Source organism: Notamacropus eugenii, chromosome 1 (genome assembly GCF_028372415.1).
Source record: "Notamacropus eugenii isolate mMacEug1 chromosome 1, mMacEug1.pri_v2, whole genome shotgun sequence".
In the NCBI taxonomy this organism is placed as follows: Eukaryota; Metazoa; Chordata; class Mammalia; order Diprotodontia; family Macropodidae; genus Notamacropus; species Notamacropus eugenii.
The window spans coordinates 527,439,754-527,467,422 of record NC_092872.1 but is presented as its reverse complement, the minus strand read 5'-3'; the positions used below and the strand labels follow the sequence as shown (position 1 = coordinate 527,467,422).

At 43.4% G+C, this 27,669-nt stretch overlaps 2 protein-coding genes and 1 long non-coding RNA gene across 4 annotated transcripts in view; 2 read left to right on the top strand and 1 right to left on the bottom strand.

Moving 5' to 3' along the window:
- Positions 1–27,669, bottom strand: part of LOC140520172 (uncharacterized) — a 44,777-nt gene that overhangs the window by 12,280 nt on the left and 4,828 nt on the right. Inside the window, exon 3 of the long non-coding RNA XR_011972418.1 lies at positions 23,025–25,925. This is a non-coding gene — a long non-coding RNA (uncharacterized lncRNA). The remainder of the gene's footprint in view (positions 1–23,024; positions 25,926–27,669) is intronic.
- On the top strand, positions 16–18,244 carry LOC140529717 (otoferlin-like). Its single transcript, XM_072648577.1, has 6 exons — positions 16–26; positions 2,192–2,345; positions 6,944–7,006; positions 7,341–7,425; positions 17,258–17,417; positions 18,019–18,244. Exons 1-6 carry the CDS (start codon positions 16–18, stop codon positions 18,242–18,244), a joined length of 699 nt encoding a protein of 232 aa, XP_072504678.1.
- The window catches only part of OTOF (otoferlin), a 45,249-nt gene continuing 36,568 nt past the window's right edge, over positions 18,989–27,669 (top strand). For both annotated transcript variants that reach the window (XM_072633938.1, XM_072633937.1), the window contains exons 1-8: positions 18,989–19,417; positions 20,990–21,213; positions 21,938–22,046; positions 23,080–23,257; positions 23,547–23,667; positions 24,307–24,407; positions 24,704–24,794; positions 25,214–25,330. In XM_072633938.1, the coding sequence (XP_072490039.1) occupies positions 19,321–19,417; positions 20,990–21,213; positions 21,938–22,046; positions 23,080–23,257; positions 23,547–23,667; positions 24,307–24,407; positions 24,704–24,794; positions 25,214–25,330 (1,038 nt within the window). In that variant the 5' untranslated portion in view covers positions 18,989–19,320. The remainder of the gene's footprint in view (positions 19,418–20,989; positions 21,214–21,937; positions 22,047–23,079; positions 23,258–23,546; positions 23,668–24,306; positions 24,408–24,703; positions 24,795–25,213; positions 25,331–27,669) is intronic.

The following is a 27,669-nucleotide window of genomic DNA, read 5'->3' as shown; positions in this document are numbered from 1 at the left end:
GATAAATATAGGACCATGCAAGACAAGTAAAAATTAAGAACAGTGTCAGGGGTGGGGGTGAGGGTGGAGAAGAAAGCAGCTTGCCCAAGTCCATGGTCATAGGATTAACAATGAATATCCTACCACCTATCAGATAGAATTGTTGCAACATAAATACTTTGTTGTTTTAATTCAATTCATCAAATACCAACCAAGCTCAAGGCAGAGATAAAAAAAATAACAACGTACCTCCCCAGCAAGCTGTTTATAATCTGATAGGATAGATAAGATACAAAAACAAATGTGTTAGAGGTAACTAGTGACAGAAAATAGCCATCAACAAATATTTAATAAGTACCTTTTAAGGTGTCAGACACTGCTGGGATAACAAAAATGGTGCGTCTGAGGCTGCATTTGAACTCAGGTTTCCCTAATTCCAGGCCCAGTATTGTAGCCACGAAATCGCCAAACTGCCTCCCCTTGCAAAGGGAAGTACTAGCTGCTGGGTGGAGGGATTCATTGGAAAAGACCTAATACAGGAGATGATGTTTGAGCCGAGCTTTGAAGGAAACTAGGGATTCTAAGAGATGGAGGGGATAGAGGAGGGCACTCTAGGCATGGGGCACAGCCAATGGTCCCCTTCCAGAACAAAGGACAAAATACAACAACAACCAAGGCTTGGAAGTGGCAGACCAATTATGCCAAGCAAGATCTAGAAGTCCAGTTTGGATGAACCAAAGTAGGGGCCTGGGAAGGAGGTTTGAGCCAGGTTATGAAAGACTTTAAATGCCAGAAAAGTTTGTATTTCCTCTAAGTAATAGTGAGCCAATTGAGCACAGGAGTGAGGGCTCAAGAGGACATGGTCACACTGGAAATTGAAGGAAATCACTTTGATGGCTAGATGGAAATAGGAAACCTGAGGCAGGGAGACCAAATAGGATACTATTATAATAGTCTAGGCCAGAACCAATGAGTCCCTAAATTAGGGTGGAAGCCAAGTGAGTAAACAGAAGGGTACAAATAAGAGATGCTGTGGGGACAGGATCAACAAAACTTAGCATCTTTTTGGATAAATGCAGTGAAAGAAACTGAGGTATCAGGGATAGAATGTAATGAGGGAAAAGAAAGGATCCAGACAACACCCTATAAGAAAGTGTGAGATGTGAATGGCTACTTTCAATTAAAGGAATTAGAGAATGTTTCATAAAGGAGCTGGTGCCCACATTGAATCTTAAAGGCAGAAAAGAGTCTTAGCAACCAGAGATGCAGAGGAAGTGTGTACTAGACAGAGGGCAGTCTAGGCAAACATATGGAGGTAGGAGAGAAGAATAAGAGATTGTGAAATGGCTAATAGTCCAGTTGGTACAGTCAAACTGGTACACGGAGTGCATGAATTTTTTGGAGAAACTCAGCTGATAGTAGTTTATCCTTTGGGTAACAGGGAACCATAGACTAACATGCAACAATGAACAGGACGGCCTTGGAGTCAGGAAGGTCCAGGATTTAAGCCTTAACTGACACATGCATACTGTGTAGTGCTCTAAGATAAGAGATCTTAACCTGGAGTCCATGAACAATTTCAGTATATTTGGTATTTCAATATAATTGGTTTCCTTTGCAAGCTACTGATCTGCATTAGAAGACTTTCCTCACCAGAGAGTTCTCTATACCGATGAAATCTCACATCTGGATATTTTTTTAAAATGTGATTGGACCTGGAGATATAAAGGAACTTACCTTGAGGAATGGAATATACATCATTTTATGTAGCTTAGTAAGAAATAGCTACTTTCTCTAGGCTGGAGCTCACAGGTTCAGTTCTGTGGGTCACATAACTTGCCCTGTATTTATAGCAAGTAGGTGTTTAGTAGAGCAGCTAGGTGGCTCAGTGAATGGAGTGCCAGGCCTGGAGTCAGGAAAACTCATCTTCCTGAATTCAGCTCTGGCTTCAGACACATACTAGCTGTGTGACCCTGGGCAAGTCACTTAACCCTGTTTGCCTCAGTTTCCTCATTTGTAAAGTGAGTCAGAGAAGGAAATGGCAAACCACTCTAGTATCTTTACCAAGAAAATCCCAAATGGGGTCACAAAGAGTCAGACATGACTGAATAACAAGGTACTTAGTAAGTATTAGTTAAATTAAATTGAATTGAATTCAAATTGAATTCCTTACCCTCCCTCACCCTCATCTTTACAATCTGCCCCTTTTCAGTGTCTTTGTGGTCTTCCTCCAGGTCAGCATCACAGTCATCGAAGCTCGGCAGCTGGTGGGGCTGAACATGGACCCCGTAGTATGTGTGGAGGTGGGAGATGACAAAAAGTACACCTCCATGAAGGAGTCAACCAACTGTCCCTATTACAATGAGGTCAGTGACTCTGTAGCCCCAAGATATTGGGGGGACACTGGAAGAGGTCCTTTCTTGCCATATGGAAGTTTTGACTCCCTGCTCCCAGGAGGGGGGTTCCCTTTTCAGTCCTATTTACAAAGAATCTCATGAGATGGGACGTCTCAAACAACCAAGGAACCTTAGGATACTGGCAGGTAGAGTGATTTCAGCTATGATATACAGTGATATATACTGTACATATAGAGTGATACACAGAGGTATATATCACTACATATATTGATATGGATATATATATTGCTATATATTCATGTTACATAGTCCTACACAGCCCCTAGATTGTCCACGCATCACATCTGTCACTGCCAGTCCAATTGCTCTGTGACAGCCTAGCTTAAAGACCAGTTGTCCTACCCTCTAGCCTCTTCCAGGCTCCCCATTGGTCCCAGGTCCATACCCTTTGCTCTTTTGGGGTAGGGTACAGAGCCTAGAGACCGTTGTGAGGGGTTTGTTCCTCTCTTCTAAGGAATACTACATGGTTGTTTCTTAAAGAAGTTTTCTGCTGTTGTCTGAACCTCTTTTCAGTCCCTCTGGGAAGATGAAGTCTTGTGGGCTAGGGTGGGGAAGTATCAATAATGATCCTATTCCCTCCAGCCATTTGGATTCCCTGTAGGCAACTGGCCTCCTCGCCAGGCCTTAAGACTCATAGAAGAAAGTAGGGGGATACTGTTAATGGAATTCGTGCTTCAATCAATGAATAAGCATGTATTAAGTGTCCACTGTGTTCCAGGAAATCTACTAGATGTTGGAGGTGAAAAGGCCTCCCCTCCTCCCCCAAAAAGCCCATCCCTTTCCTTCAAGGACCTTCTATTCTATGGGGAAGATAAGATGTATATATCTAAGTATATACAGAATATTTTCAAAGTTTTCACTTTATTTCATTTGTCAATTCAAAAGTATTTATTTTCTGTCTGTCCCACCCAATATAATAGGGAAAAAAAGCTCTTGTTAGTAATGGTTATTTATCAACGTTCTATATTTGTAAAACTAATATTTTTAACCCAAGTATAAAACTTTATTTCTATTAAATTTCATCTTCCCAGACTCAGGCCCGTACTCTAAACTGTCCAGATTTTTTGGATTCTAACTATGCAGTGTATTAGCTAGCTCTCCTCGCTTCATGTCGTCTGGGAATGTGATTAGCAACCTATCTTCTCTTAACATTTTTTTCAGTTAGCAAGTTTTCATTTTCTCTTCCTCCTACCTACTCCTCTCAAAATGGAAAAATAAAAGCCTTGTAACAAATGTGCATAACCAAGCAAAAACAAGTCCCTGTACTGTCCAGATCCAAAAATATATGTCTCATTCAAAGCCAGTGAGATGGCTACCTGCTTCATCACTGGCCCTCTGCAATCTGGTTGGTTATTGCAATGATCAGAGCTCTAAGTCATTCGAAATTCCTTGTCTTTAGAGTGCTATTGTTTTTGTATAAATTGTCCTCCTGATTCTGCTCATTTCACTATGTACCAGTTGATACAAGGGTTCTAAGATTTCTCTGAAGCCAAAGCTTTCACCATTTCTTGCAACATGACAATATTCCCTTATATTCATACACGATAATTTGTTTTACTGTTGAGGTATAGGGGTTCTTGGTTATAATTTTGTGGCTTTGGGGGCATATTTCCAAGTTGTTTTCCAGAATGGCTTGGAATTCACAGTATCATCAACAATGCTTCAACAAGAATTCCATCTATGCCTTTAGCAAACCATCCATACAAAGAGCAAATGACAGAACAGGGATTCAAACTCAAGTCCTTTGACCACAAATCTAAAGTACTCTATACTGTATTGGTGAAATATAATGTAAAAAGCATGTTGCATAGATTAAAACACTGTAGAAATTCGAGGTGGTAGTAGTAGTAGTAGTAGTAGTAGTAGTAGTAGTAGTAGTAGTAGTAGTAGTAGTAGTGGTAGTGATAGTAGTAGCAGTAGACGACACATCCTTGATTGTGGAAAAGTCCCTGACCAATATAAGAGTCTAGAGACTCCAAGACAGAAACCCACAATGGTCTCCTGGTGTTTAAGGAGCCATCCCCGCCCCCCCCCCCCATATGGTTTATGTTTACCAGGTAAACATTTATAATCAACAGTAGCAATGACTAGCTTTTATATAATGCTTCAAGGTTTGCAAAATGCTTTACTAGCTCATTTGGCCCCCATAGCAGCCTTGTGAGGCAAGTACTATTATTACCTCCATTTTATAGATGAGAACCCTGATATTGAGAGAAGTGAATTTACTTGCTTAAGGTAGCTAGGAAGGGTCTGAAGAGGAATTTGAATTGAGGTCCTCCTAGCATATCTAGCACTCCATTCCCTCTGCCAAGCTGATCTTAAGATGCTTGAGTCTAAATCACTCTCTGGGGTCCATATTTCCTTCAACATTGTAACCTATCAAAGATCTGTCATTTTTTTCCATGTGAGTATTGCCCCATCACTGAGGTAGATTACAAACCCTTTGTAAGCCACCTTCGAGACTTTCTATAACCAAAAATTGAAAAGCCTTGTGGCCAATCTGGAAATGAGCCTCTCACTCCTCCAAGTCAGAACTCATCTAAGATCAATCATCACATAACACACAAGCTGATGCTGAGTCTAGACTTGAAGCTTTTCTGTTTTGAAGACCATGACAGAGATGGAATTCCATTGATTCTACAGCCTCCCCTTAACAGTAAAAGCAAGCAAGTAAAAGCAAGACTTTGGCCAAAGGGAGTCCTATATTTGTTTCCACCAAATTCTTGCATTTCTTTCATCCTTATGAAGGTTTTCCCTGAGATCTTGACTGGAAGTCCCTTGTTTTTTACTAACCCAAATACTGTATCATTCCTCATCTTTTCCCTCTAAAGGATCCTTCCTTTAGCTCAAAACATTCTCATGACTATATGAACTTTCTTTCTTGTTCATTTAAACAATTGTATTCCTGGGAATGAGCTCTCCATTCCTCATGAGCTCACCCTGGGTAGGTTTCCCATTGCCACAGACTCTCTATGTCAGCTTCTCAAAACCATTCCCAACAAATTCATGTAGATTCAGCTCAATTCAGCAAAAATTGATTAAGCAAGGTTTTTATTTGGTTTGGTTTATTTAGTTTTTGTTTTGGGTTCAGACCTATGATTTTTACCAATGTGGCCCCTTCTGGTATGGAAACTGTTGCCACCAATGGCACTCAAAGTGTCTGAGGCACTGAGGAGTTAAATGACTTTCCCAGGGTGACAGAGCTAGTCTTTGTCAGAGGCAAAACTTGAACTCAGACTATCCTGACCCTCAGTTAACATCATGCCACAAAGACCAAAAAAAATGAAACTACAATCCGAAAAGATTTTACATTCTGGACAAGTGTGGGGAAGAAAGGGGAGACAGGGAAGAAGGAAAAGACACAAGTACACAATTAAATAGCAACCTTTTACAGATTTTTAAAAATAGATTTAGGTAAAGTCTTTCCATCATTGACAGTGTTCTCCATTTTCCATCTAATGTGTTTGAGTGTAGAAAACCAAGGCATTTCTTAGTCTTGTTGCTTTATGCAAATCACAACCACATCTCCATTGTCAGAAGCCCAACACCAAACTAGGGAAATGTGGTTTGGGATTTATTCAATCAACAAACACTTATTACCCACTTCCTATGGGCAGGGTAGGAGTTGCTCACTAAGAGCTAAGCATATAAAGGCAGAAGCAGAAATAGTCCCTAACTCAAGGAGTTTATATTGCAGTGGGGGACATAAGCAGTATATAGGCATATAAAAGATAAAATGCACATATAATCAGAAAATAAGCATTTATTAAGTGCCACCGATGAACCAGGCACCATGCAAGGTTCTGGGACCATAAAAACAAAAGCAAAACAGAGTCTGCTCCCAAGAAGCTTATATTCTACCCTATCTCTGTCTCTGTATCTGTCTCTCAAACCTTTCTCTCTCTGGAGTTTTCTCTCTGTCCCTGCATCTCTGTCTCTGTGTATCTGTCACCCAGGGTCACATGGACATGAAGTATAATTGTGATGTTGTTAGCCACCCTTGCTGCTCTTCATGCCACCAACTTACACAAATACAGTTCCTCTCTCTAGCTCCTGAGGCCACGTGTCCCCCCTCCCACTAGAGGCCCTGCCTGCTCTGAGATGAGGAATGGGTTCCACAGGTACCAGACTTACCTATAGGCCCCTGGAGCTATTGGCTCTAGGGAGCAATGAAAGCTTATTGCTCTTGAGTAATGTCACTGAAGCAGCTAGTTCTGACATAACCATCTCTCAAGGTTGTAAATCAGGGTTCTAGTGTGTCCTGGGTTTCACAACATCCTGCTCCTATCAGCACTGGCCCAGCTCTAGGGGCAGAGTGCCAGGGATCCTTTCCAAATAGTGACATCTGTCAAGCAAGAGGTCCTCTCCCCAGGGAGGAACCAGTCTCTGTCCTCTCCTTTGTCCTAACTCCATGGCTAAGGGGAAATGGCAGGACCTCCTGCCATCACCCAGAGCCATGTTGGGGGGCACAGACGGGCACTGCCAGGAGGAAGGGTCTGGGCACTGCCAGCTGGGTGACATGTAGGCCTGGGTCCTTCCTCCCCCAGTACTTTGTCTTCGATTTCCATGTCTCTCCTGATGTCATGTTCGACAAGATCATCAAGATCTCGGTGAGTGTGGGCTGCAGCCTTGCGTGGGTGCAAAGAGAGGAGGGGGTCAGGGCAGGAGAGGCTGAGAGCAGGGGATGCCAGCAAGGTCTCCAAAGGTAGTCCCTGCTCTTCCAATGTCCCTCCCACCTCATGGCCCCTTCCACCCTCCCCAAATCATTTAGACAGTTCCCAAGGACTCGTTGAACTCAGGTTGAAGAGCCAAGCTGAACATTCAATTTCCCAAATGCCTAGAAAAGATTGATGCACTCCCTGCCCCCAGCCCAGTTAACCCAAGCCCATCCCCTTCGGATGGTCAGCCCTATACTGACTGGTGGCTGCTGATTCTGCCTGGAAGGTGATTCACTCCAAGAACCTCCTACGCAGTGGAACCCTCGTTGGGTCCTTCAAGATGGACGTGGGAACTGTGTACTTGCAGCCAGGTGAGTGTCTAAACAGGGAAGTACAACACAATGCAATGAGATTCACCAAAGCTTAAATGAGCACCTATTATGGGTGTGTGGGGGTGGGGCAGGGCTGCTAGGGGATTGAAAGAGGAAATGCAATGCAGCCTCTGCCCTCAAGACAGGGACTGAAACAGCAGAAAAGTCATGAAGGACTTTGAGGCCACCTGGTCTCATTTTACAGAAAAGGAAACAGAGGTCCAGAGCAGTGATGTCAGTTGCCCAATATCTCACAGATAACTCATAGCAGAAGCAGGATATGAACTGACTCCAGAACCAGTGCTCTTCTTACTATGTAACACTACTCCCCCCAGAACTATCATAAGACTTATGAGTTCGGATTCATCTAACCCAACTTCCTCCCCTTTTACAGAGGAAAAAACAAAGGCTCAGAGAGGTTAGTTCAGGGGTGGGGAACGTGCAAACTCGAGGCCACATGTAGCCCCCTCGGTCCTCAAGGGCGCCCCTTTGACTGAATTCCAACTTCACAGAACAAACCCCTTTAATAAAAGGATTTGTTCTGTAAAGCTTAGACTCAGTCACAAGGTCACCCCCAGGACCTAGAAGGCCACAAGTGGCCTTGGGGCCCCACCCATGGGTTAGTTGATTTGCATAAGGTCTCACAGGACCATCAGGATTGCACCCCAAGTTGACCAACTCCAAATCTAGAACCCTTTCTGTTACAAGTCTCTACTTCCTGTGCATACTTACATAGAGCTCAAGGCCAAGTGGGATTAAATGCAGAGAAGAGATCCAGATAAATCACTATGTGAAATTTAGGGCAGAAGAGATCATTTTCATGCGTGCCAAACAGGGAAGGCTGCATGGAAAAGGAGCTGCCAACTCAAGCAGGCCTTTAAGGAAGAGAAGAATTTCACCAGGTAGAGCTATGGAAGGACTTTCCTTAATAGCAGCTTTCAGAGCTGCTGAGTAGCCACAGGGGACAGCAAGGCTGGGGAGGGAGTTACTTCTTAGGGAACCAGAATTTAGAGGCAGTAACAGCACTTTTCACTCCTTAGCAGTAAAGAAATGCCCAGTGTCAGCACCTGTGAGCAAGAACAATTTGTCAAAACAGGAAGCCACCCAATGGCACTGAATTGGCTCAGGGTGGGGGGGAGAGAACAGGAATCAACAAATATTTGTTAAGCACCTACTGAGTTGCAGAGCAGGTGCCTGTGAGAGAGTTTCCTCAATATAGGGAGTTTCCTATACCAGTGAAATCAAAACACAAAATGCCTTTACGAGGCATAAAGAGAGTACTGGCTTTGAAGCCTGCAAGGTCTGGATTCAAGAACTACCTCAAACACGACAACATGTAGAGAAGATCCTGATTTGGCTGGGTGAATAAAGCTGTTTGTTGGGTTTTGTTTGGCTTTGTTTTTTTTTAATCCTCTAGTTTTTCCTTATAGCAATGAAATCACAGGCCAGGTCTTTATCATTAATCTCTCTATAAAGTTCTGGGGATAGGAATGAGGACTAGACTGTAATGTCACTGGTATAGGGAAAAACTCCCACATAAGGAAACTTTTCTCTATCAAGGCAAATCAGTGCCTTTGCTGCGATTTACAGCTTTAGAGAGTTGCCTAGAGATCTGAGGAGTTGTCACTTGCCCAGAGTTACACAGGCAGTATGTCAGAGGCAGGTCTTCCTGGCTCTGAGGCCAGTACTCTGTCCACTCTGTAACATTGACCAACAGGCACTGGTAATTCAAAGACAAGGAGGATGTGGTCCCTGCCTTCCAGAAGCTTTCCTTCCACACCCACCTTATCTGCCCCCAGTCCCAGAGGAGATGACCTCCCTTTAACATCCTTAGGGACAGCTAGGTGGTGCCACAGTGCACAGAGTGTGGGGTCTGGAGTCAGGAAGACTCATCTTCCTGAGTTCAAATCCAGCCTCAGAAACTTACTAGCTGTGTGACCCTGGGCAAGTCCCTTTACCCTGTGGGCTTCAGTTTCCTCATCTATAAAATGAACTGGAGAAGAAAATGGCAAACCACTCCAGTATCTTTGCCAAGAAAATCCCCAAATGGGGTCACAGAATCAGAGACAACTAAATAACAACATAAGAAACTTTAAGGTCTGCAAACCACTTTACATAAATATCACCTTGTTTTTTTCTTACAACAACCCTAGGAGGTGGGTGCTATATATTATTCCCATTTTATAGATGAGGAAATGTTTGCAGGCAGAGGTCTTCCCTACTCTGGGTCCAGTGCTGTATCCACTGAACCACCCAGCTGCCTTCTAGCTGCATAGAGTACCTAGTCCTTGCTGTGGTTCTCTGCACACAGCAAATGTCAGCCAGCTGACAGGTAGCCAGAGATCTACAACCCGATTAATAACTGTTTGCCTACATCCTGATGAGGGACTGCAAAGACACAAGGAAGAGAAGAGCTGTTTCCATAACATTCTGGTGATTAAGGTGGTTCATGACAGGTGGTTCACCCTTTGGTGAAAGGTTCCACCTGATGATCAGAAGGCACAAGCATTCCAGTAAATGTATCAGTTAGGAAGAAGGAAGAGAATGTCTGTGATACCCTCAAATTAATAAGTAACCACCGACATGCTCAGTGAACAGGAACTAACAAAGTAGCCAAGCTTGGCAAATGTCCATGCACTTGTACACATGCTTCTCAACCATTAGTCATGAATCCTCAGCTCATGATGTAACAGAAAGTATATTGGACTTGCAGTCAGAGGACCTGGGTTTGGATCATGGTGATGTGGATCCGTGTGACCTTGAACAAATCACTTGGCATCTCTGAGACCTTCATTTTTCTACTCTATGAATGGAGATTGGACTAAAGGATATCTAAGGTTCTTTCTAGATCCAAATCTATTATCCTGTAAATTTAGTGAGTACTTAGAGACTCAAAGAAAATCTAAGTACCTTCCTACAAAAACACATTGGAGTCACCATTAGTATCTTTGCCTCCAGATTTGCAAACCCCATTTGGAGTGGTATCTTCCCAGGGCTCAGCATACTCTTAAATCATAATGGTTGACAGAATAAGTAGTGTGTTTCAGTGCCCCTTGTAGGCATAAAGCTTAGGCAAAAGAAGGGGAAAATATGGAGAAGTAGGAAAAGTACCTATAGTGGGGAATGATGGAAAGAAATGACAACTGGCCAATATCTGCTGTGTGCAGAGAACCACAGAAGGAATTAGGTACTTACTCTATGCGTCTAGATGGTTGCTGGGCGGTTCAGTGGATAGCACACTGGACCTGGAATTGTCCTTCCATACGACAAGGGGTCATAGCCAGTCTGACCCCTTGTCAAGTATCTGAAAAACCCTGTGATATAGTTTAGCAAGATATGGTAGGTACAAAGAACAAAAAAATTTTAGTCAAAAGATCTGGTTTCAAGTTCTCACTTTGCTGCTGACAAGCTATGTGACTCTAGACAAATCACTTTAACCTTCTTAGTCTCATGGTCATTATCTGGGAAATAGGGTAATGATACTACCTACATCACAGGTTGGTTAGGAGGAAAGCACGTTGTACTTGTAAATGTGAGCCATTATACATGGCACTATTCATGTCTACACAGCCTGATAAGTGACTGCAAACATGAGTCCCTAAGAATCTGTTTCATCATAGAATGATGATTGGCCAGGGTCACTACTTAAACAGGTGTCATTCAGGGACGTGAATGTCTAAATTATTTTCCTTCCCCTGTATTTTATGCTGGTGTGACAGTTTAAAGGTTCAGATGACATTGTAGAAGGTAATAATAGAAGCCATTCCTTTACTGAAGGCTTGCTCCACAACAATCAAACAAGTAGGCAGGACCGGTGTTGTTGTTTAGCCATTTCAGTCGTATCTGACTCTTCATGATCCCTTTGGGCGTTTCTCATCAAAGATGCTGAACAGTCCAACCAGAACTGTGACCCAGATCTGAGCATGGGCAAAGCAACAGAATCTTCCCCCAGCGCCAGCAAAGACACCCCTGTAATCTCTATCTGACCAGTTGTTTGATCCCTTTACTGTCTGTGGGCTAAGAACTCTGGAAGCAGCCACTGCTGATTCAGTGGCTCCCAAGACCCTCTCCTGCTTTGCTGGGGCCAGGTCTGTGTGCTGGTGAAGCCTGCACTGGACTGTGTGCCACTCTCACAAAGGTGCAACAGACCTTTCCTGCTGGCCTTCTAAGCTGTCTTATTTCATCCCATCCTTTTCTGGGTTCTGCCAATTCAGGCATTATTTTATGGCATTATTTAAAGGTACTCAGAGACATTTGGGGGAGAATTCAGGCAAGTGGCTGACTTTTCTCTGCCATCTTGGGCCTGCCTCCCAGGAAAGAGTGATTTCATTTGAATAATGAGATCAGAAGCCAAATTGAAGAGGGTTTAGAAGACAGTGATGAGGAGGTAGAGGCAAAGATGAGATCTAGAGCTCATGTAGAGAGGCTCACCTTGGCAAGGAGAAGAGTCAACCTTTCATCTGAGATCAGAATGCAGGAGGATGATGAAGGACCTTGAGACAGTGCTATATGAGCATCAGATAAGTAGAAGAAACTAGGCAATTTCACCCACGGAAAAGAAAATTTACAGCAGGGCCTAAGAACTGCCTCAAGTATTCTGGAGGACAATCATATGGAAAAGGGACTCAGTCTATTACTCTGCTTCGTCTCAGAGGGCAAAGCTCACGGCAATGGGAGGAAGTTGAAGAGAAACCATTATAGGTTTAGCATCAGAAAGAGTTTCCTAAAAATTAGAGCTATCCCAAAGCGAACTGGGCTGCTTTGGGAGGTAATGGGTTCCAACCCTCTGAAGGTCTTCAGGCAAAGGCTGGAGACCCTTTGTATAGTATATGTTTTCTCCATCTATAAGATGAGGGGGTTGGACTAGATGGTTCTCTAAAGTTCCTTCTAAGTCTATGCTATTTTACTGTGTAATTCTTACCCTCTCTGAGACTCAGTTTCTTAACCTATGGTATGTTGTAGAAGAGAGTCTCATTGCAGGTATGGGTTAAGTTCATTCAAAGCATAGAGGAAAAATGTCCTTTGAGATCCAGTTCAATCCTGAGACTCTGTGAATCAGTGTGACATTGTGCTGCCTGGGGAAACAAATTTATTAACAACTTTTAACTGTGTGACCAATGAAGATTATGGGCTCTCTGCAGTGTTCCCACAATGGAGATTGATACTATGACATTGTGGGCTTTTTTAGACTTAGTGAGAGTTGGTAACATCAAGCTGGCCCTGGCTGACCCCAGGTGCATCCATGATGGAGTCCCCCTATTCAATAGTGTTGGTGATTCCAAGAAGTTTAGCTCTTTGCAGGGCTGTGGTAGTGAACAGGTGATGATCAGCTCTCTGAAAAAAATAGTGTACCCTCAAACACCTAATCCACACCACTAAACATTTTCTCCATCACTTTCTGTAACTCTAAGAATCAACAAAACAATAAATCAAGCCTGATTTATAGTACTTGCCAGTTTCGAAGGTGTAAATGTTCACACTGAAAATTTAGCAATTGCTTCTCATGAGACAGTTCCAGAGGAATCCAGCATGCACCTGGCTCTTAGACTGCAGTTTTATGACATCTACCACCTTCCCTCCAGGGTTCAGCATCCTTACCAAATCTTACTGACTGATTGGCAATTTGAGTGACAGCCAAATTGGCCTTAGATAATGAGTTACCTAAAACCTGTCTGTCCTGATGTGGGGGTTGGGGGGAGAAGGGAAGGAAAGTTGTGGTTCCCAGTGACAGTGATAGAATACAGTTCAATTTGAGGGATGCACACAGTATCCATAAAACTGTCTTTAATTCCTCTGACCAGGTCTGGACATATGGAGGCAAATACTGGGATATCATTCAAAACCCACCATAGCATCATGGGAAAATAGATTTAAAGCTGCAGGAGATTCTGAGACCATAAAGTCCAATCGCTTTATTTTATATCTGAGGACCATTGAGGTTATGTAACATGCCCAAGATCACAAAAGCAGTGAGTGGCAACAGGAGGATTTGAATACAGGTCCTCTCTGCATTCTTTTATTGAAAATGAGTCCCACTGACTCCTCTCAGCCTAAATCAATCAAATCCCAGATCAATCCTTAGTTCTCATAAAAATGAACAGTACTTTCCCTCAAAGAGCCAGTATCCTTCTAGAGGAATAGAAGGCACCATGATATGGTGGGAAAACACCAAATTTGAAGTTAGAAGACTTGGGTTTGAATCCTGTCTTTGCCGTTTGCTTCCTGTGTGACCTTGCGCAAGTCATGAAACATCTCTGGGCCTCAGTTTTTCCATCTATAAAATGAGAAGGTTGGACTAGAGGGTTCTCTAAAGTTCCTTCTAAGTCTATATCTGCTGCTTTGCTAAGTATGTGATCCTTAGCCTTTCTGAGACTCAGTTTCTTAACCAATTTTAAATCAGAGAGGTGCCTCCATATGCATAGTCAGCCCATATGGCTCCTTTTCCTAGACATCTCCCTTACTCCTCATTTTTTGCTGTATTCTGGGCTTCCACAAGACAAAAGTTATTTTCTTTGTAATATAGTTTTATTAATTTTCACCACAAAGTAAAACTCATTACATTGGAGACAGTGGATCATGAGTAAAATAGATATATCTGAGAGAACTTTAGTTGGTTATGCAATTGATTATCAGAGCCATAAGTAGGGGAGTAGAGCTAGGGTTTTTCCCTAAGACACTGAAATTTAGAGGGCTCTGCCAACATACTCAGCAGTAGCATAGATACCGCTGGGCTTAGCACCTAGTTTTGTTGTTCAGTCACGTCCAACTCTCATGACCCCATGTGGGGTTTTTTTGGCAAAGATACTGGAATGGTTTGCCATTTCCTTCTCTAGCTCATTTGACAGAAGAGAAACTGAGGTAAACAGGGTTCAGTGACTTGTCCAGGGTCACACAGCCAGTAAGTGTCTGTGGCATTTTTGAACTCAGAAAGATGAATCTTCCTAACTTCAGGCCCAGGCAGCTCTATACACTGCACCACCTAACTGCCCTAACATCTAGTTATAAAAATAATTAGTTAAGATAGGAAGATAAATCGGTACCAAACCAAGTAAACCCCTACCTGCCCAGCCCTATGTGGACACTCCCAGACTCCCCATCCACTCATGGTGTCCCAGAGTCTTTGACCCAGGAAGAGTTGGGAGGGATGTGGGGTGGAGTTTTCCCAAGGTCCCTATACACTGTCGTACAGGACAGTATCTAAATCCCGTCATCTTCTTTCCCATTCCCTCAGGGCCAATTTCTGTTGATTGACAAACTACTTCACAACAACTTCCTGCTATAGAGCTTTCTGCCATTCACCTCTTCTGATACTATATCCTCCAAACTGGTATTGGCAGAAACCCCCAGTCAGAAAGCAAGGAATGACCAAAGGCGAGTAGACTGCTATCACCCTGTGTTGGACTAAGATACTTAACCTGGGATGCTACTAAGGGATCTGTGCATTTATTTCAGGGGATCATTTAACTTGAATGGAAAAAAAAAGTTACATCCTTATTTTCACTAACCACTAACTGAAGTTTTTAGCATTTCCTTCTATTATGAACTGATTTTTTAAAAATTTATTCTGACAAAGGGTTCGTAGGCTTCACCAGATTGTAAAAGGGGTCCATGCAGGGATATGCTAGTAAATGCTTAACAACTAGCTCCTCTCTCCCCCTCCAAAGTGCTTAAAACACACTTTTAAGTTTAATCTATATTATTAGCATCTTTTCCATCACTTTCTCAAGTACGGACCATCAACAAAACAATATGGCTCAATGAAGACAAACTCTTGGTCTTAAGCTCCCAGCAATAAACTCAGTGCATAATCAGATATGAGAAAAGAATGGTGGGGCAGACCCTCACTCCCAAAGCACATACTACATTGATCCACAGAGTCTAGAGACAAAAAGCACCTTGAAAGATCTGCTAGACCATGTGCTCATTTTACAGAAGAGGACACTGCAGTCAAGAAGAGGGGAAATTTACCTACCCAACATCACCCAGCTAGGGACAGAGCTAGAATCCAAGCTGAGGAGCGTGACATAGGCTGATTAAACAGCTCACTGCCCAAAAACCTCAGCCTAAAGTCTGACTTCTCCACCTTTTTCATACTCTCTTAAGATATAAATACTTAAGAAATTGTCAATTAGTTAAAGCCCTAATTATCAGTTCACAATTTAACAGAGATTAATTGCTAACCAGCTAAGAGCAAACCTGAGTCTCTTAAGTGGGACACTTCCTAACTCCAAGGCAAGCCTCCTCTTAGAGAGCAACGTGGTGAGTTCAAATCATTGATTTCCAAAACAATAACGTCAATAAAGCAATCTCACTTTATTAGGTTTTTTTTAAGCCTTGAGACATGCTTTTCTCTGCACCCAGACAGGTGTTGCTGTTTAGTCAATTAGTCATGTCCAACTCTTTGTGACCCCATTTGGGGTTTTCTTAGCAAAGATACCAAAGTGATTAGTTATATCCTTCTCCAACTCATTTTACAGATGAAGAAACTGAGGCAAACAGGGTTAAAGGACTTGCCCAAGGTTACACAGACAAGTGTCTGAGGCTAGACTTGAATTCCGGGTGCAGCCCTCTATCCCCTGTGCCACCTAGATGCCCCTCCCAGGCAGCTATTATCTGCCAATCTGGAGATTGGTTACCCTATTTGTAAATAGGCTTGTTTCTGTATATGTACCTTAACACAGACCTATAGACATATGTTAGTACAATTAGACAATTAGACAGCAACAGAGTCAAGTCAGCAAGCATTTATTAAGTACCTACTATGTGCTATACACTGTGTTAAACACTAGGTATACAAAGAAAGGCAAAATCGGGACCTACCTTTGAAAAGCTCACAAACACAGCATTTTTCATATGCAAACAATTATGTATAAAAAATGTACAGGAAATGTTGGAAATAATCTCAAAAAGAAGGCACTAACATTAAGGAAGAATGAGAAAGTATTGAAAATACTGGTTTTCAGGGCCTTTGAGACATGCCAGGGATATAGGATGAGCCTAGAGGGGTCAGCTATAGCTCACAACAATACTCTTGAGATTGACTTCAGATGAACAGAGATTCTGTGATTCTGGGGTGATGAGGTCGGTTGACCATGTCCTCTGAGTTTCCTAATACCCAAGGAATAGTTACATAGATGTGAGGTATAGCAAAAAAAATAGTGAAACTAATTCTCTTCTGTGGTTCATGAACTGGTCCTGGAAACAGTTCCTAAAAAAGTCATTCCAAAGATGCTTTGAGTAATGGTAACTTGAAAGCATTTACACAGCCCTGTGGATAGCGAGCTGGATGTGGAATCAGGAAGACGTGAGTTCAAATCCACCCTCAGATGCTTACTAATTGTGCGATCCTGAGCAAGTCACTTATCCTTTGTCTGCCTCAGTTTCCTCAACTGTTACATGTGGATAGAAATAACTCCTACCTTCCAAGATTGTTGTGAGGATAAAATAACAGTTGCAAAGCACTTTGCAAGCTTTAAAATGCTATATAAATTCTAGCTATTATTAAGGAAATAAAATTGATCAGGTATATGGATTTTTCTGTTTGACTATTTTTTTAAAAATCCTTTTACTTTACAGTCATACTTCCTCTATCCTGCTAATTTAGCTGACATTCCCAGCTCTGAATGAACTTAACTTGAATTATGGTAAAGAGATAGACAGGGCTTAGAAGTATGAATCAGTAATCATCCTATACCTAATAACTTCTGCTTCCTCCAGGAGCTAAGAGTATTTTCCCTAAATGGACTTTGCCTTCACCCTCTACCCTGAAGAAGGGTAAGTTAGAATTCTGAGAAATGGGTGCAGCATCAAGATCCCTTACTGTCATCTGCAGAACACCAGTTCCATCACAAGTGGGCTATCCTGTCAGACCCAGATGACATCTCAGCTGGGCTGAAGGGCTATGTCAAGTGCGACATCGCTGTGGTAGGCAAAGGAGACAACATCAAGACCCCCCACAAGGCCAACGAAACTGAAGAGGATGACATTGAGGGGTGAGGACTCCCATCTCATCCCAAGCCCAGAGGTTTCCTGATCCCAGCTCTTCCTTTCCTATTGTCTCTGATTCAGCAGAAATACATTTGCCCCCAAATCAGCAGCCCCATATGGCCCCAGGGTATCTACCTATCTTGCCTCCCATGATATCCCATCTCCTTCAGCAGTCTCACATAACTACTGTCTATTCCAAGGTTCCACAAGGATACAGGCCTTTTTTTCAGGCGCCTCAACTAATCTCCCAGGGGCAACCCATAGCATGTACTGCCTCTCCTCCTCATTCTAGGCTTCCTTTACTGCTTGAGTGAGAATAGAAGAGGGAAAGGGGGAAGAACACAGGGGCCCAAGAATGTTTACTCCATCTTCCCATAGACAAAGGGCAGAAATTTGAAGGCAAACAGAAATACAGAGGGCATCTATTTGCATACAAATGCCTAAATCTGAGAATAATGCAGGAAACTAGTAGGGGCTGAAACGTTTGGGTCCTGGGTCCTTTGGGTCAAAGAATCTAGAGCAAGGTAGGCAGAATAAAGACACAGGTCCTAGTTGAGGGGAAAAGGGAAGCCTGGCTACAAGTCTTCCAGCTGGATGTGCCAACAGGAACTTACTGCTCCCTGAGGGTGTGCCTGCCGAGCGCCAGTGGGCCCGTTTCTATGTGAAGATATACCGGGCAGAGGGTCTGCCCCGCATGAACACAAGCCTCATGGCCAATGTGAAAAAGGCGTTCATTGGTGAAAACAAGGACCTTGTCGACCCCTACGTCCAGGTCTTCTTTGCTGGCCAAAAGGTATGGAGCAAGGGGAAGGGGTATTCAGGATATCAGTAGTTTAGTCAGTTAATAAATAAGCATTTACTCTGTGCCAGATACTATGCTAGGTGCTGGGGATACAAAGAAAGGCAACAACAGGACCCCCTGCCTTTGAAAAGTTCATAGTCTAATGGGGGAGACAAGATACGAACAACTATGAATATACAAGCTATATATACTGCTATATAGAAGTAACCTTGGAAGGAAGATACTAATAGTTAGGGTAAGGGGGAAATGGGAAACAAAAGTTTGAAGCTTAGATGATAGGTCTAGCAAATAACCTACTGGTTAGAGGAGGACAGATGGGAAGGAGAGTCTTAATCTTTCATTCCTTGGACTTAGAATCTCTCTCTAGAGTAAGGGTAGAGTAATTGCTCTCTAGAGTAATAACCCAGGGTCTGTGAACTTGGTAGATACAGAGATGTGTGTATGTTTTGATAAGCATGTTTCAACATAATTTGTTGCCTCTGTAATCCTACATGTGTTATTTTATGCATTTAAAAACATTATTCTGAGAAGGGGTCCATAGTCTTCATCAGACTGCCAAAGGTGGCCATCATCCAAAAAAATTCCTGCTCTGGAGTTAGGACTGAGAAGTAACAAAATTAAGAGTCTGAGATACTAGGGAAATGAGAACACAATGAGGAAGGGGGATGGGAAGAGGGAGGGCTTGAGGACACAAAAACACACAGGAGAGACAGGAACTCATTGGACCCTTGACAGTCAATTCAATTCAGGAAGAACTTACTGAGTTCCTCCTCTGTGCCAGGCAGTGTGCTTGGTGCTATGGATACAGAGACAACAACAAAAGGAAACAGTCCTGACTGGACATGGCAAAGACCTCCCAACACCACAGGAGTCACATCCCCTAACTTCAAAGGGTGGGGAGATCCCAGTGGCCAGAGAAGGGAGAATTAGGATAAAAATTGGGAGGGTGAGAAAGTTTACATAAGGTATATTCTCTCTCCTTTCCCTGACGCACCATCACTCCCCCATCTGGATAGGGCAAGACATCTGTGCAGAAGAGCAGCTATGAGCCCTTGTGGAATGAACAAATCGTCTTCACAGACCTGTTTCCTCCACTCTGCAAACGAATGAAGGTGCAGATCCGGGACTCAGACAAGGTCAATGACGTAGCCATTGGCACCCACTTCATTGACCTGAGAAAGATTTCCAACGATGGAGACAAAGGTCAGTGGTAAAGACTGGGAGAGGCTGGTGACAGATAAGAAGCAGAGAGGAAAGAAGTAGATGAAAATCCTGAGGCAGATGGGCAGCCACATCCAAGAGTTCTTGTAGCAGAGTTTACAGGGTAGACTCCTTGTGGTAAAAAGGTTTTGCCAGCAGAACCTGATTCACACATACATATACATATATACACATACATATATGCATATGTACATACATATATACACGTATGTATATGCATATATGATATATGTACACATACATAAATGAATAGATGAATAAATAAGTAATTTTTAAAAATAATAAAGAAGGTAAAAACCAGTGTTGAGAGGTCAAGGAATGGAGGGCTTTCAAGCTACTCAGAAGAGGCTGGAGCCCATCTAACTACCTCCAACCCCTACCCCTCTGAAATCCAGATGACAGGGACGGCCAGGAAAACTGTCTTGGAAGACAGATTGGATTAGATGACCCTCAGGTCTCTCCCAGTTCTAAGATTCCTTTGTTCTATGAGGACACCTTAGAAAATACTGTCCCCACCCGTGCCATTCCCAGTTTATCTTTATCTTGTAGATTTGTGGGGAGTTTGGGGATCCAGACCAATGACTTCTTTGGTATAGGGAATTTTCTATGAGGAAATTATGATCTTATAAATTTCTACAAATGCAAATTTGGCAACTTTTGAAACATAATTTTACAGAGTTGCCTGGGGAGCACTGAGAGATTAAATGATTTGCCCAAGGTCCTTGAGCAAGCATGTGTCAGAGTCAGGACCCGAACCCAAGTCCTTCCTGACTGAACGTATCAGATTTTACTTACTATGAGGCCAGATCTCTACCCACTATGCCACACTTTCTCTCATCTGATAGCTTATCCCTCAGAATTCAAGTTCCTCGAGGGCAGGGCTCAAATTTTATTAGCTTACCCTGACTGGCATAAAACAGAGAGCTTTACTGAATACTCAGCTTGAATCCCCACCCCACCCCCTTCATGTTCAGTTTCCCAGAGAGAGAGAGAGAGAGAGAGAAAGAGAGAGAGAGTAGATACACCCAAGAAAGTCTTCCATATATGAAAACTCTGAATCCTGCCCCCTCTAAGTCAGTCAAACCATATCAACCAATCAACAATCCTTTAAGTACCTACTATGTATCAGACACATCTTGTCATAAAATTATGTCATAGGGCCCACAGAATCATACATTTAGGACTGGAAGGGACTTCAGAGCTCTCTGATCTAACCCTTTCATTCTACAAATGAAGAAACTAAGGCCCAGGAAAGTTGTGATTTGCCCCAAGTAGTAAGTAGCTGGGCTGGAATTTGAACATCGGTCTTCAGACTCTAGGACCAATGCTCTTCCTATCATATCACTCTGTCTCCATATCTTCTTCACAAAGAATAACCTCCCCCTTCCTGGAGTGAACTCTTTTCCTTTCTGCAGAAGCCAGAGGAGACTAGGGAGTTGGAAGGATGAGGTGATGGGAGGAAAATAGCCCCAGCCTAGACTAAGTTTCCTTCCCAGTTGGGCTTTATGGAAGTTTATCCTACTCTTCTCCAAACCCTTGCTTCCCCTGTTTCAGGCTTCCTGCCCACTCTGGGTCCAGCCTGGGTGAATATGTATGGTTCCACTCGAAACTATACCCTGTTGGATGAGCACCAGGACCTGAATGAGGGGCTGGGTGAAGGTGTCTCCTTCCGAGCCCGCCTAATGCTGGGTCTAGCTGTGGAAATACTGGACACCTCCAACCCTGAGCTCACCAGCTCCACCGAGGTGCAGGTGGAACAAGCCACACCTGTTTCTGATGTGAGTCTAGCTGCTTGGCCTTGCCTCTAAGTTGGAAGCCCTCTATATCTTAACGTCCCATCCCATTTAGTCCCATCCCAACCAAATCTCTCACTTCTTTCATGTCCTAGAGATGGGACTTTAGCCACTTAACATCCCAAGCTCTACTTCTTGCACAACTTTACCTAGCAGGGCTGTATGTTAACCATCTACTGGGTCCTAGGATATGTCTAGGTCAGAGTTAAATGCCATTTTGTCTGACACTAGCACAGTATCAGTCCCCAAAGGTCTTCCCTCCTGGAGTCCCAGTGCCACTCCCATGAATTACACCAGGGCCGCCAGTTGGAGAACTGGCATCCCTCTGCCAGATGACTCTTCCACATCCTGAGTTTTATCTATCCTCTACCCAGAGGCCATTGAGAATACAGCTCACCTCAATGAGGTGCTGGTTTGATGCTGACAAATTCAAGTGGGAGTTTCTCACCAGAAACCCTAAACCTACCTTGCCATTAACTGGTGTCTCTTATGAGCTGTAACTGTCTCTGTTGCTCTGAAGAGAAAACTCAGCCCCAAAACTCCGTAAACTTTAGAGGTCAATGTAGGAACCTCAGAATGCTGTCTGCCAAGTTTTAGAGGTTAAGAGGAAATACCTCCAGTAAAGAGGCTGGAGGGAGATGCCCTAGTCCCAGAACTTCTCTGCCCAGAGTCTGTGACTCAGCAATCCCTCACCCTACCTCCTCACCAGAGCTGCACAGGGAAAATGGAAGAATTCTTTCTCTTTGGGGCCTTCCTGGAGGCCTCCATGATCGACCGGAAGAATGGAGACAAGCCGATCACCTTTGAAGTCACCATAGGTCAGTGTGGTATCCATGGTGGGATCAACAGCTCCTTACCCCCTATTTCAGAGCCTTACACACCATTCCAAGCCCCCATATCATTCTGTCTTCTTCCCTCCCCTTTACACATACTTACACACACACAAACACATATCCGAAAGGTGAAGGAGTTTTGTTCTCCAGGTGAACAAGAGTGCTAAGTCATCCCTAGGATACTAGGAAGGGAAAGGATTTCTCCTTTTATAAAGGTTGAGGTCTCAGTCAAGGGTGGGAAAGTGATTATATAGAAACAGGGACATCTCAGACTGGAACTGAACTTTGGCCTTCAGGATGGGCTTTGGGGGAGAATCTGGAATGATGTTAGTATTTGTGAGTGAGGGAGAGAGTAAGGGAGGGAGAAAAAGGAAGAAAAAAGAGAGGAGAGAGAGCAAGTGGGAAGGAGAGAGAAGGAAAAGCAGACTCAGAGTATCCTTCAATGCTGCTCTGCTATTAAACTGATGAACCACTCACCTAGCATCCCTTCTTCCCCTTCCCTCTTCTCAATTCTCCCTCCCTCCTTCCCTCCCTCTCTCTCCCCCCTCTCTCCCCTCTCTATCTCTGTCTCTCTCTCTTCTCTCTCTCTCTCTCTCTCTCTCTCTCTCTCTCTCTCTCTCTCTCTCTCTCTCTCTCCCTCTCTCTCTCTCTCCTATCTCTATCTCTCCTCTCTCTCTCCTTTCTATATCTGCCTCCTCTCTCTTTCTTCCTTCCTCCCTCCCTACCCCCCCTCTCTTTCTCTCTCTCTCCTCTCTCTCTCTCTCTCTCTCTCTCTCTCTCTCTCTCTCTCTCATTTCTCTCTCTCTGTCTCTGTGTCTCTCTGTGCCTCTTTCTCTCTGTCTCTTTCTGTCTGTTTCTCTCTGTCTTTCTCTCTCCTCCTTAAATCCCACAATAATAGACCACTGGGAGGATGGGAGCCTTGGTCTGGAGTGATGATAACCCTTCATGGAACAAATTTAGTACCTTCTCTTCCCCTCACATGAAGGAAACAATCACAATGTCCTCATTCTGCTCCCAGGGAACTACGGCAACCAGGTAGATGGGATGTCTCGACCTCAGCGTCCCAGAAAGAAGGAGAGTGGGGATGAGGAAGAAGTAGACCTGATCCAAAACTCCAGTGATGACGAAGGAGATGAGGGTGGAGATCTGGTGTCTGTCTCCTCCTCACCTCCAATGCGGCCCCAAGTCACAGACAGGTAAGGCCTAGGACAGAGGAGTAGAAAGGAGAAGAAGAGATTAGTAGGGGGTTAAATGTTAGTGGTGGGAGGGAATGTTGTGCAGAGGCTTCTTACTGGCCACTAACCAATCCCCTGCCCTCTGTATATGTCCCATTCACACCCCAGTGTCTACCTATCCCACACCAGTGCTACCTTCCCTTCTCCTTGCTTCTTACTGGCAGAGTAGACTGGACCATGCTACCTCTTTTACATCCTTCCTCTCATCCTCCTTCTCAGCTCATCCTCTTTCTTCTGCCCCATACCCCAGGAACTATTTCCATCTGCCCTACTTGGACCGCAAGCCCTGTATCTACATCAAGAGCTGGTGGCAGGACCAGCGTCGCCGCCTCTACAATGCCAATATCATGGACCGTATTGCAGACAAGCTGGTCAGTGTCCTTGATAGGAGGCAGGGAGGGAAGTAGAAGGGAAGTGGGAAGAAGACCAATGTGGTAGTCAGGTGACCCAAGTATTAGTCCTAACTGCCACTAATTCACAAGGGGACATTGAGCAAGTCACCTTCACCTTTCTCTTAATCTATAAAATGATAGCTTTGGACTAGGTGGTTTCCAAGGTCCTTTTCGGTTCCAAGATTCTTTGATCTCATTTCTAAAACACGCTCACTAAACCAGCATAATTACAAAATGCTGATGCCACCATACCATGACAAGGGTAGCAAGACAGGTCACTAGATTCACAGAGATGCCTCTGGTCCTATCCTATCCTTCCATTCCCCAAAGCAGGAAGAAAGTATTAGAAAGAGAGGAATTTGAGACTGGTAGGGGTAGACCATCCTATCTTGGTACCTTCAGATGTCAGAACAATGGAAAGCCTCAACAGGGAGGGCAGCTCAGTCAATACTATCATGGAACACAATATACACTAGTTGGGGGTCCATAATTTTGATTCATTCCCTTAAAAAACACATCCCAACTTATCTTTTCATCTAGTTGGCAAAGATGTGAAAGGTATAAAGACTATAACTTAAATCTCTTGTCTTGCTTTCTCCTCTAAAACCCCTCTCCCAGGAGGAAGGTCTGAATGATGTACAAGAGATGATCAAGACAGAGAAATCTTACCCAGAGCGTCGACTCCGAGGTGTTCTAGAGGAACTCAGCTGTGGTTGCTAGTGAGACAAGGAACAGGGGGAGAGGGGAGTACATTTGGGGTGAGAGAGTCAAAGGAGGGGGAATGGGAAATGGGGATGATATGGGAAAGTCAAGGGAAAAGGAATGGGAAAGAGGCTGGTAGGAGTGGGGATGGGTGCAGAGGACATGGCTGGGCAACATGAAGCTGGGATGAGACATGGAAAGACAGGCAGTGGGACATCCCTATACGTCCAAGATAGCCATGGACAGTAGAAGTGGGATGAGCTCCGAGAAAGTTCCCTCAGACCCAGCCAGCTCCTGGCTTTGTCTCTTGCAGTCGATTTCTCTCACTCGCTGACAAGGACCAGAGCCAATCATCTAGGACAAGGCTTGACAAGGAGAGACTCAAGTCCTGCATGAGGGAGCTGGTGAGGGCAGGAAGCTGTCCAAGGTCTGGGGAAGTAAAGGGTGGAGTGGGGCATGAGCAACTACAGAAAACGGTCTGGGGAAGGGGAAATGGGGAGCCTTGGGAGAAAAGCTAAGAAGGAACTGGATGTGACAGCTGTCAGGATGTAAAAAGAAGAAACTCTGAAGGCATCAGACCCAGAGGAAAGGGATAAACTAATGAAGGGGGTTGCAGGTGTAAGGGTGTCAGGTCCCAACTAGGACCCCTTCCCAGGATCGGTCCCACAGATACTGCAGTCTCTACCTGAACTCACCATGAGGCTGCCTTACCCTTCCCCAGACTCCCATTCCAGATTCTTCCTGATGCTTTCCCATTGTGCCTATCCCCCTCCCTGGCCTCTGGGGCCCTTCTTGTCCTCTGCCCATCTTTTGCCACACACAGGAGAGCATGGGGCAGCAGGCAAAGGCGCTGCGGGCTCAGGTGAAGAGACACACTGTGCGAGACAAGCTGAAGCTGGTGCAGAATATTCTGCAGAAACTTCGCTTTCTGGCAGATGAGGTAAAAGATCTGGGGAGAACATTAGACAAGAATTGAGGGTATTCCTAGCCCAGTGCTGCCCTAGGTCCTAGACAAGGTGTGGGGGTAAGATCCGACAAATGTCATTCCCATCTTCTAGGAAGGGTCACAATGAGAGAAAATGACAGACCTGGTGTTCAAATTGTGTAACCTTGAACAAGTTATATTAACTTCCCTGGGCCTCAGTTTCCTCATCTGTTAAATAAAAAAATTGAACTAAATGACCTCTAAGGTCCCTTCCACCTCCAAAATTATGATTCCATGAATCTGGAGAGCTTATAGTCAAGTTGGAAAGACAAGACTTACTGTTACCAGAAGTAACAGAACTAAAATTTCTTAACCAAACATACCAGAATTTATACATTCACATTCATTTAATTGCTTTCAAAGTAGTTAGCTGGGGATGATCTCTCAGGAAGCAGATTCTGGGCAGGAAGAGAGCTCCAATGTTCATCCCCTAGCCGTCTGCTGATCTGAGACATTCTTCTTTTCCTACTTTTTTTACTTGACTTTTACTTAGTCTTCACTGGCCAGTTTGCCCAAAATGTTGAGTGGCAGTCCTTTCATTTTTCTTTTCCTTTTTTTCATAAAATAAATTTATTTTATTTTCAATTCATGGAACAAAACAAGCATTTCCATAATACAGAGCAATAAAAATGATGATTGCACATGAAACTGCAAATCTGCCACGGACAACTTGCTATTCCCTCCAAATATACAACAAAGTGATCATGTAAATCGTTTTTCCTTTTGGTCTTCCCCTCCCTGTTCCTACCCTAGAGATGGCTGCCATTAGACACAAATATATATATATGTGCATATATGTAAAATTATTCTATACATACTTCTATTTATCAGTTCTTTCTCTAGATGCCAGTTCTTTTTAACCTTTCTCCTGATGTCACTCAGACCATGCTCTTGGCAGAGATACACACCCCCGCCTTTTTTTTTTCCATAGTACACCCTTAAATAAGAGACTGCACTTTTGAAAAGTACTTTACCAGCCCTTAAGCACAATATGACCTCAAATGGTAGAATGAAAAGCAGTGGGCAGAAGTTACAAAAAGACAAATTTAGGTGTGATGTCAGGAAGAGCTCCCTCATGATTAGAATGATCCCAAAGTGGAACTGGCTGCCTTGAGAGGTGGTGGGTGGTCCCCATCTCTCAGTCCTTGAGAAGAGGCTGGAGATATAGTTGTCAGGGATGTAGTAGAGAGGATTCTTTTTCAGATGTGGGTTAGAATAAATGGATGCTGTGATCCCTTCCAACCCACAGATCCTGCAATTCTGTGAAATAAGTCAAGACTGTGAGTTCCTTAAGGTCAAGGACTGTTTGTTGCCTGTCCTTCTACAATCACAGGGCTTAGCACAGTCCCTGGCATATAGTAGGTGCTTAATAAATCCTTGTTATTTTGACTTGAAAATAAAATATACTTATGGAAAACTGAATCGCCATGTAATAAAATGAGGAAATTATGTTCTGAAACATCCCTAAACTATCCATTCTTAGAGTAATATAGAATCACAGATTGAGAGCTGACCACTGGCCACTCGGTGGACCAAAATACCACTGAGGCTATCTAGTCCAACTGTTTCTCATCTTAAAGAAGAAGAAACAAAGTGCCAAGCAGGTCAAGTGCTTTGCCTGGGGTCACATATGTAGCAAGTGGCAAGACTGGGATTGGCCAGCTGCATTCTTGAGCTAGCTGGTATTGCTCCCATCAACCTGCTGGAGCATGTGCCTCCAGTATCACCACATCATTCTTGTCAGTTTCAAAGCTGGTCCTTTCCCACTAACTTTCAGGGTTAGCTTCCCATGAGTCATCAGTCCTTCACATTAAGAAGGAAGAGGTTGCTTTGTCCACATACTGTGGGTTCAGTCTATTCACACTTGCTGTCCCTCAAAACATCTGTGCAACCCCTCTTTGAGAACTGCCTTCAGTTCCCCAAAGAGGAAATTTTACTTAGATTATGTACAAACATTAAAGGAAAACTGGACTTGTTTTAAAGCAAGACTTCTTAAACCTGGGGTGTGTAGACTTGTCTTTTTTTATATTTTGATAATTATTTTAATATATATTTTATATATTATATGACCTTACCTAATATACATATATTATATAACATATATTTAATATATATTATCTTATATTTAGTATTTATTTACATATATATTATGTAATTATAAATATTATATATATTATAAATAATATATTTCCTTTGTAATTCTATGCATTTTATTTTATAAATTTATAAATATTGACATGAGGGGTCAATAGGTATTACCAGACTGACAAAGGAGTACATGACACAAAAAACGT